This window comes from Cebidichthys violaceus, unplaced genomic scaffold (genome assembly GCF_023349555.1).
Source record: "Cebidichthys violaceus isolate CVI_PGR_0920_01 unplaced genomic scaffold, fCebVio1.0.p SCAF_16, whole genome shotgun sequence".
Lineage (NCBI taxonomy): Eukaryota > Metazoa > Chordata > Actinopteri > Perciformes > Stichaeidae > Cebidichthys > Cebidichthys violaceus.
Window position 1 is genome coordinate 5,847,233 of NW_027176329.1, and position 9,381 is coordinate 5,856,613.

General features: G+C 43.3%; 1 protein-coding gene across 2 annotated transcripts; it reads right to left on the minus strand.

The window, feature by feature from the left end:
• Positions 1-7,020, minus strand: LOC137872590 (piggyBac transposable element-derived protein 4-like). 2 transcript variants are annotated; one of them, XM_068710892.1, is made up of 9 exons: positions 6,686-7,020; positions 6,548-6,611; positions 6,029-6,226; positions 4,762-4,914; positions 4,337-4,483; positions 3,838-3,917; positions 3,588-3,698; positions 2,146-2,264; positions 1-2,051 (listed from the first exon to the last, which is right to left on the minus strand). In XM_068710892.1, exons 4-9 carry the CDS (start codon positions 4,892-4,894, stop codon positions 149-151), a joined length of 2,493 nt encoding a protein of 830 aa, XP_068566993.1. In that variant the 5' UTR covers positions 4,895-4,914; positions 6,029-6,226; positions 6,548-6,611; positions 6,686-7,020; the 3' UTR covers positions 1-148. The 2 variants fall into 2 exon arrangements, with proteins under 2 accessions (XP_068566993.1, XP_068566994.1); XM_068710893.1 differs by lacking the exon at positions 6,548-6,611.
• Between the last annotated feature and the right edge of the window lie 2,361 nt (positions 7,021-9,381).

Below are 9,381 nucleotides of genomic sequence, written 5' to 3' on the forward strand. Positions count from 1 at the left end.
TGAATGTTGAATCCAAATGGAACTGATTTAATTTTAGCAAACTGTAAACAATACAAACTGTAAAAACACAAGTAAAACCAATAAACTATTTACATTATTTAGGTCTTGAGGGTGATGGGCTTTGTCTGGGTGGGGTCCATCCATCAAGTTATTTCCCATCGTGCCACAGCTGGAAGCAGTTCTTTTTGGAAGTGAGGCAGAGAGGAACTGTACACTTCCTGCAATAAGTCATTGTCTTCACCCTCGACATTCCAGCATCACGGCACCTCTTGCAATGCTTCCTGCAATCGCGTTCGAGAAACATGGGCATGCAAGTGATGGACTTGGGTTTGGGCAGGGTGTCTGCTGAGCTTTCACCAAACTCCAGCATCTCCTTGGCCAACTGCTCCCTGAAGGTCTTGTGGGTGTAGGGCTTTGTCTGGGTGGGGTCCTGCCTCAACTTGAACAGCTCCTTGTGCAAAAGAAAACTGTTCACAACAGCAATGTCCATAAAGTGGTAAAAAAAAGTCTTGTACCACTTCATTGTCTTGTGGTGGACAGTGTAGGATCCGATCAGTGCATCGGACAAATCCACACCACCCATGCTATGATTGTAGTCCACGATGCTGTCTGGAACTGGTATGGACTTGGTATCCCACACCCCAGCCTCCTTCACCTTTCTCGTCACCATCTGTCCACTGTAGGCCTGATGCACTGTGGAACACATCGTTACCTCTCTCGAGTCCATCCACTTCACGAAGAGGAGTTTGCCACTCTTGATCCAACGCATGTCCCCCCTCTCAGCCTTTTTGGGCAGGGCGTTGGTCTGGGTCTTAAGGAAGCCAAGTTGATTTGTTCTGATGGTCCCACAACAGCCAATGTTCTTTTTTAACAGCTTGTTGAAGAGTGCAGGGCTTGTGTAGTAATTGTCAGTGTACAACATGTAGCCGCTACCGAGGTGACGAAAAGGCATAAGGTCCATCACTGATGAGTAACTCAGACCGTGGCCTGTGGTGGACTTACTTTTGCCTGAGTAGACAAAGAAATTCCATGTATAGCCAATCGATGAATCAGCCAGCACAAACAGTTTGTAACCCCACTTTGTGGGCTTGTCCTTCATGTACTGCTTAAAGCTGATGCGGGCTTTGCTTGCAACCATCCGCTCATCAATGGACAGATTCTGATGCGGCTGGAAATGGGCTTTGCAGGCGTTCACCATCTGTGTGTAGAGGGGCTTTATCTTGAACAGTCGGTCATACTCAGCAGTGTTCTTTTTTTTGTCGTTTTCCTCGTCCTCTTTTGGGTCACTGAGGTGAAGTGACCACAAAATGGCCTCAAAGCGTTCCCGTGTCATGCTGTCACTAGGGAACTGGAAGTTGTACGGCCATATCTTCCTCCAGTAATCTGACCTATGGTGTACTGTCACAAGGCCAGTGAACACGATGATGGAGAGGAATATGTAAAAGTCCTTCATCGTGAGCACTTCCCACTTGAATTTCATCCCAGCTTGCTTTCTTTTAACAGCGTTGGCATTTGTGTTTTTAATGATTTTTCGGACAACAGTTGTGGAAAAAAAAAGCTGGAAGAGGCTGAGGGGAGACCATGCTGAGGTGGTGTCAAATGTGGGGCCTGGGATCCTGGCCGGCGTGAACCTGAGAGGGTCAGGTTTGATGCACTCCTCCTCTCTGTCATGCCACCTGTCGTCCTCCTCCTCCTCCTCCTCCTCCTCCTCCTCCTCCTCCTCCTCCTCCTCCTCTTCTTCTTCTTCCTCTTCTTCCTCCTCTTCTTCTTCCTCCTCTTCCTCCTCCTCCTCTTCCTCTTCCTCCTCTTCCTCCTCCTCTGTAGATGCCAACCTACTTTTTCCACGCTTGGTAGCTGGAGAAGTTCCCAGAGAGGAGCGTCCTCTCTTCCGCGGAGTGGTTGGGGGAGTTGCTGCTGGGCCTGGCCGACGGTGTGAAAGTCCTGGAGCCGATTGTTGAGCAGCTTTTCGATGTGTTGGCTTAGGGGCACTTGAAGGTCTTCGGACACTGGCAAGGGGTGGCATGTAATCCTCATCATTGTAATCCTCATCACTGTAAAAAAGAAGAAAAATAAATATATGCATGACAGATAGAAAATTCAACACCAATAAATCAATAAATATAACATTTATAAGACAATCCATACCTTTCCGATGATGGAAGACAGTAATCCGAGTCACTGTTGTCCTGTGTATTATCGGGATACACCAAATCCTCTTCATCGGACGATGAATCATTCGGACAAACGAATGATTCATCCTCCACCTTTCTCAAAATAAATTCAAACAAAGTAGTGAATAAAATAAAAGTTACACACGCAACGCTAAAACAAGCTGATGCTGTGCGTTATGTGTCCCAGTGCGCAATGGCCATTTTCATCCCGCAGGCTGCTTATAAATACGAACAGCCATATCTCTGTATATGCCCGGAATCTGTGGAGTGCCTGCTTTCTTTTGAGATATCGTCTGTGTGTGTATTGCATAAAGTACCACAGCGGTAGAGCCAGAAATGTGGCGAGTGGGTTGACTGGGTAATTCATTTAGTTGGCGTTTGAGTTGTGTTTGGAGCATGTACAAAACGGCTTACATATTCTTGTAGCACAGGTTCTGCTGTTTAATTTGATGTGCAACATCATTATATTCGTTTGTGATAAGTGCATTTTTTCCGACAGTATATGCTAAACTTCTCCACAGACCCCAAAAAGGGGGGCGCTCGGGCTTTAAGAGTCAAATGAGCACTGGTCATTTGTTGGCACTGTGTCCATAAACAAGTTGTATGGTGGAAGCTGTTCTTTATATAACTTTGTCTACCATTATCAAAAGGTTGTTGAAACAAAAAATTATGAATCTTGCATATCAATGTGATTTTAAATTATTGTTGAGTTTTTTTATTTTCATGTTTTACGTGTGGACCTCTGGAAAACAAACCACTTTTATGACCCTAATGGGGATCTAAATTTAGAATAAATAAAATAAATAAAAAAAGAGTTGCATTATGGGTCGTTTGTAGTCGTAATGTTGCTCGGCTATCGAGTTTCTTTCAAGTCAGTTTACAGTGTATCTTTTAGAGTTGGCACCTGGAGTCAAATATAAATCCATACAGTTGAATGGAAATTAAAAATATAGGGCTAGAGTGTTGGTTGGATTATTGTTTTGGTTGAAAGAGTTTTATTTAATGAACCTCTCTGCTGTGGTCGCATCACGAGGGAAAGTTGGTTAAATGGCTTAAAATTGGATCTTTATATATATATATAAAATTGGCTCTTTATATATATTTTTTTTATTTTCTTTGTTCATAACAAGTGAAGATTGAGATAATACTTTACAATAAAATAAATCGGATCTAGCAACAGTATCTATAATACATGTTATGTTACTAGATCAGACTTAAGAGGATTGCCGTTGTGACTTTTGATGTCATTCAGACATGAGACAGAGACGTCAAACTGTCGTTGGATTAATGTAAAGCTGTTCGTGTCTGAAAGGAGTTTAGTTTATGAAAAGGTGTGTGTGTGTGTGTGTGTGTGTGTGTGTGTGTGTGTGTGTGTGTGTGTGTGTGTGTGTGTGTGTGTGTGAGAGAGAGTCCCACCGTTGCAGAAGATATCAGTGCTTGTTCAAACTCTTCGTCGATGGGCTCATCTTCCACCTTGACCAAAGGCGATGAAGGAGACGATGCAACTGATCTGGATGTGACGCTTTTCTACAACAGGAAAGAAATGTTGTTGTTGAGTTAACTTCCTAGATTTATAAGTAGATTTCAAAATCCATGGTAACACCCCAAACAACAAATTTCTCTGTACCCGTTTGACTTCTCACTCTATACAGGTTGTCCTACTTACACTTAATTCTAATCCTGGAATTGACAGCTTAACTACTTTCATCCCATTCATCATGGTCGCTGGTGATGAGCTGTCCCTTCCTACGGGAACATAAGCAACATGTGAACTGGTTGACTGTGAAGAAGTGTGCAAAGTAAATAATGAAGAAAAAGCATGCAGAAAATAATCATCGTTGCAACAGTGACATAAAAATGAAAGATGTACGTTGTGTGTGATTGGACAATAATTTAAACAAAATTTAACCGTAACCTGAGAGTTTAAAAACATTTACTTTTAATTGATGGACGTGAGGAAGCATTAAGATGCATCAAAAATGCCAGTGACTTCTAGTGTCCTGGATTGGACAACACACTATATACTTCAGCAGTTAAGACCTCAGTATTTAATGATGATATGTGCACTAGCCAAAATCTGGGAGGTTTATCTCTTATCTTAAGAGATTTCCTTTAGGAAACTGATCATCTAAAATAATGCAAGAGGGACGTCCGAGGTCCCTCACCTGTGCTGGCCGTGGCTTCAGACGACGTAGAGGAGCTGGACCGCACCGAGTCTAAAGCCACTTTCACGTCCTCCGCAGGTGGAGGCAATACCGTGGGTTTCACATCAGCTTCCTCCTCCACAGAGTTACTGTTCTCCATCACTGAGACTATGAGGGAACATTTGAAATGCAGAGATGAATGGTGGCGCTTACAGGGTGGTGCTTTGTTTACCTTCACAGAGAAGCCAGCAATGTTATTCTACGTTTCAAATGTCAACGTTGTGTTCCTCTTTTCATACAAGAACAACACGTTTGCTTTGCGGCAATTAACTCTCGCTGGTTGAAAATGTTTCTCTGCAACACAAAACCTTTGTGATTGAACTAACCCACTAACCCTAACCCAACTCTCTCTTGTTTTTCAGAATCCGAGGTGCTCCCTGGCTCACCACTTTCCACTTCTTCTTCAGCAGCTAGAGGGTAATCCTTCTCTCTGTGCTCAGAGGGTGTCGAAGAAGCTTTGCGAACACGCTCCGTGTCTCCAACATCCACCGATGCTCCCGCCTCTGAAACAGCTTCCATGGACTCTCCGTCTGTCCCCTCTGTTACCCGTGTAAGACAATACACAATTTACATTATGTACACTTTATTAAAATTGAACGTTCTTATCTTTTTATAGAGCTCATGGCAAAACCGTTTCATTGCATTAGAGTTACAGGTGTACCTAATAAAGTGGCCACTGAGTGTGGATTCTCACATTTTTTGTTTGCAAAATGAACACTGCTGGTGTAACAGATGAGGTATGGAAGTGTTTGACAGTAAAACATCAACATTGGCGTTTTTTAAAGAGAGCAAATTCATTCTACTTCTAATAAAATAATAAAACATTTCCCGCACACAGCGGAGGGAATGTACAATGACATTTTAAACCTTGAGCCACTCGGTCAAAAATTACCTTCAAGAAGTTCTTTCACTGAACCTCAAAACACAGTATGGGTTTGAAATAACACAGGCCACCGCTGTGAAGTATAGTGTAAGTTAAAGTTATTCACGCTCATGTGCACATTAATTACACGTCTTTTGTGTTATTGTTCCTATGCCTTACTTTGTTTGATCTATATGTTTTTACATATTCTATTCTACACGTACATCGTCTTGATATTTGCTGCCCCCTCCTTTGTTCTTCACTTGATTGTGCAGTGTTTGCATTAGTTTGAATATGCCTGTTTTTATTTATTGTCATGTTTCTTCACTTTAATATAAATCACTGAACTCTAAGATGGCGGTAGACAATAGATATCGCGTTATCTACACGTGTTTGCAGCAGTTAGCGCAACCCGCGTTAGAGCTTTACGCTATATGTACGTGTGGGTAAGTAAAAGAAGAGAGAAAGCAAACGACACAAAATAAATCCTCCAAAACAAAATGAGATCATCCCGCCGCAGTGGATTAGGAAGATTGCTCTCTCGTTTACAGAAACGAAGCCGGTGACTCTTTGATTCGCACAGCCGTTTCTGAACTGATGAGAAACAACGTCCGCCTCTGCTAGCGGTGAACCATCTCAACACGATTTCAGTAGTATGAAATACACAGTAACTTCTACACAACATTAATCTCGGCGATTGTTGAGCATACACCACGCTATAAGAAGCAAAGTAACTTAAACGAGATAATAGACACAATAACCCAATTCTGCCCAGACTATATTTGCCTTACTATGAGGTGATTTCGTGGTTGAAGATGTGGTGCTTCTGAGTTTATCGGTGGAACTCAGGCAGCGCGGCTCCGTGCGGCGCAATAGATTCTCTCGGTAGCAGAGAATTTCTTCGGCACGGTAAGGGAATTCCCGTCCTTACAGCTGGCACAAAGTCGACTTGAGGAGAAACGTCTGCAGGAAAAGTGTTCCTTCCTCGTCTAGGATGTGGAACAAACAAAACAAACAGGAGTCAGGTGAACAAGTGATGCGTTCAAGCGCGCTCAGTAGTTTTGTAAACGAGACGCTTCCGGCCGTGAAACCGGAAGTCCTGCCTCGGCATCCCTGGTCTCGTCCAATGAGAGCAGCGGTGCGTTCTCTCAACCAAACTACCTCCGAATTTAGCAACTCCACGTGTTAGCTTGTTGCTGATATAGCAACACTGCTCATGCAATGTAAACACAACTAGCGTCACTACTGAACAGCGGTTTAGCCAACTGCTACAATTCTAACGATAGGTTAGAAATGAGAGTATTGATTACCTCCGCCTGAGTCCCCTCCTTGGATTCAGCCATGTTATGATGATATGCAGACTAATTACATGTCCTGTAAACAAGAGAAGAACTAGCTCACCATTTGCTAAGCTAACACTAGCTTGCTTACAAGTCTGCACAACTCACCTCCACTCAGTCTGTTGCAGACTCATGGAACAGCATTTTCTTTAGGAAAAAGTGCCTTGGTGTAGGAATTCGTCTCCTCTTAAGTGTAGTTCGACATGTTTGGATACAACTTAAGCAAAGCTCCACTACAGCACACTCTTCCAGGAGTTATGTCAAGATGTGGTACTTTGTGGTAAAGATATTATAGTAGAATATCGACAATTTCTCTTCTTATTTTAACAGTTCTGCTGTTGGTACAAATAAAACAAAAAACACAACAACATTTAATAGCCTTTTTCGACAAGGCAGCAAGCATGTTTGGAAGAACCATTCCCCTCACACTCACATTTCCACCGTTGTCTTCCGGCAACAAGTCACCCCTTGCGAGATCTTCTTCTTCTTTAAATTTGATTGGCAGGTCGCAACCAACTTCGATAGGTGCATACCGCCACCTACTGTACCGGAGTGTGCAGTTTCAGAGTAAAAGTTTCATTACTGTTCTGAAAAAAAAATAAAAAAAATAAATACAAACATAAATAAATAAATAATAATACTAATAATATTTACCTAATCAACACCTGCTAGCAACTAAATCCTACGGTCTAATCCTGTTTCTTTAAGAAATCGCAACAGTGCCCTGCAGCACTCACGCCATTTTTCGTCCGCTACAAGAACTCCCTTCAAACTCCACCTCCGTCCCAACTGACAAATTTTTTGCTTCAAGATGTTCCTTTCTGAATTGTATCTTCGACATTTTAGGATAACATGCTCCACGTCTTCAGTGACATTACAAATAGCGCACTTATCTGAGTCCCTTTTGCCATTAAATACAGCGTTGAGTTAAGTCCTGTATGTCCGAATCTTAACCTCGATAATATGACCTCCTCTCTTCTATACTTCCCTTTGTATGTCTTCACATTTATGGATTTCTGAACGTTATAATAATGTCTTCCTTTGTTGTCATTGTCCTACTTCTTCTGCCATAAAAATAATATTTACATAAACACATGCTTTAATACTCAGACTCTGCTTACAACAGGAACATGGTGGTAAGAAATATGTTTGTACATTCATGTGAAAACTGTCACACCTGTATGTCAAGTTGGGTTTTTGTCCTGTCTCCACGTTTGTTTTGTGACTTCCTGTTTTATTTTGGAAATTAACTCTCCTCTCGTTTCAGGTTCCTTGCGCTTCCTCATGTGTCACCAGTCTGATTGTCTTCCCTGATTCCTGATTGTCTCCACCTGTTCCCCCACTTCCCTCATGTGTACTTATAGTCTGCGTCTCCCCTTGTCCTGTGCCAGTGTGTCATGTCCTTTCGCCTTGCACACCCGCCTTATGCTATCAGCAAGTCCAAGCCATAGTATTGTCTGTCCCGTTCTTGTTTCCTCTGTAAGAGCGATTTTGTTTTGCATTTTGCCATTTTGATCATTCAGCTCTTTGAGTTGAATCAGAGCTTTTTTATTTGTAGTTTTATACCTTCCTTGCGAAGTGATTTTTGGTTTGGCTTTTGCCGTTTTAACTTTACTGCTCCATGAGTTAAATCAGAGTTTTTAGTTCTGCTTTGTTATTTTTTTTTCCTGCCTCGCTAAAAGAGGTTTTGTTTCTAGGGATTTCCCTGAGCCTTTTTTGTTGGAAATAAAAGATCGTCAGTTGAACCTCAACTCTGCGTCCGAGTCCTCATCAAGAGTTCCCTCCGTGACAAAAACTTCATGAAGATAATACACCATTATGGGCTCACTGACACTGTGACATCGTACATCAGTTTTTGTGAGAAATGTGTGTGCCGACAAAAACCTTCTGCACATTCAACAACAATAAACCCTGGTTCACTGTTAGACTCAGGCAGCTTCGTCGGGCTGAGGAGGAGGCCTACAGAGGTGGGGACAGGATCCTGTACAACCAGGCCAGAAACACATTGACGAGGGAGATCAGGTTAGCAAAGAGAGGCTACACTGAGAAGCTGGAAAAAAGTTTTACGCAAACGACCCCTCGTCAGTTTGGAGAGGCCTGGAAGCACTCACCAATACAGGAGACCACCCCCCACTGAGGACAATCACCAACTGGCTGACGACCTGAATGTCTTCTACTGCAGGTTTGATAAGCCCACTTTCACCCCCCCCCCCCCCCCCCCGGGCTACGGAAAAGTCGGCTCTTCCATAGCCCAGACAGTGCGTCACCCTCCTGCCTGAAAGTCTGTGCTGACCAGCTGGCCCCCATCTTCACACAGATCTTCAACCGATCACCGGAACTATGTGAAGTCCCCTCCTGCTTCAAACGCTCCACGATCATCCCGGTTCCTAAAAAATCCTCCATCACAGGATTAAATGACTACAGGCCTGACGTCTGTGGTCATGAAATCATGAAATCCTTTGAGAAACTGGTGTTGACCCATCTGAAGGACATCACAGGGCCCCTGCTGGACCCCTTGCAGTTTGCCTACCGTGCAAACAGGTCGGTGGATGATGCAGTCAACATGGGACTGCACTACATGCTGCAACACCTCGACTCCACAGGAACATATGCAAGGATTCTGTTTGTGGACTTCAGCTCCGCGTTCAACATCATCATCCCAGCAATACTCCAACCCAAGCTCTCCCAGTTCACTGTGCAGCCTCCACCTGTCAGTGGATCACAAACTTTCTGACAGACAGGACGCAGCAGGTGAGGCTGGGAAAAATCACATCCAGTACCCGGACTATCAGCACTGGCGCCCC

Excerpts from the sequence above, each read along its gene's own strand:
- LOC137872590 (XM_068710893.1), bottom strand. The coding sequence starts at position 4,894 with ATGGAAGCTGTTTCAGAGGCGGGAGCATCGGTGGATGTTGGAGACACG. Across the intron at positions 3,918-4,336 it reads TGAAGCCACGGCCAGCACAG|GAAGGGACAGCTCATCACCA; the intron begins GTGAGGGACCTC and ends ATGTTCCCGTAG. Across the intron at positions 3,699-3,837 it reads TTCCAGGATTAGAATTAAGT|AAAAGCGTCACATCCAGATC; the intron begins GTAAGTAGGACA and ends TTCCTGTTGTAG.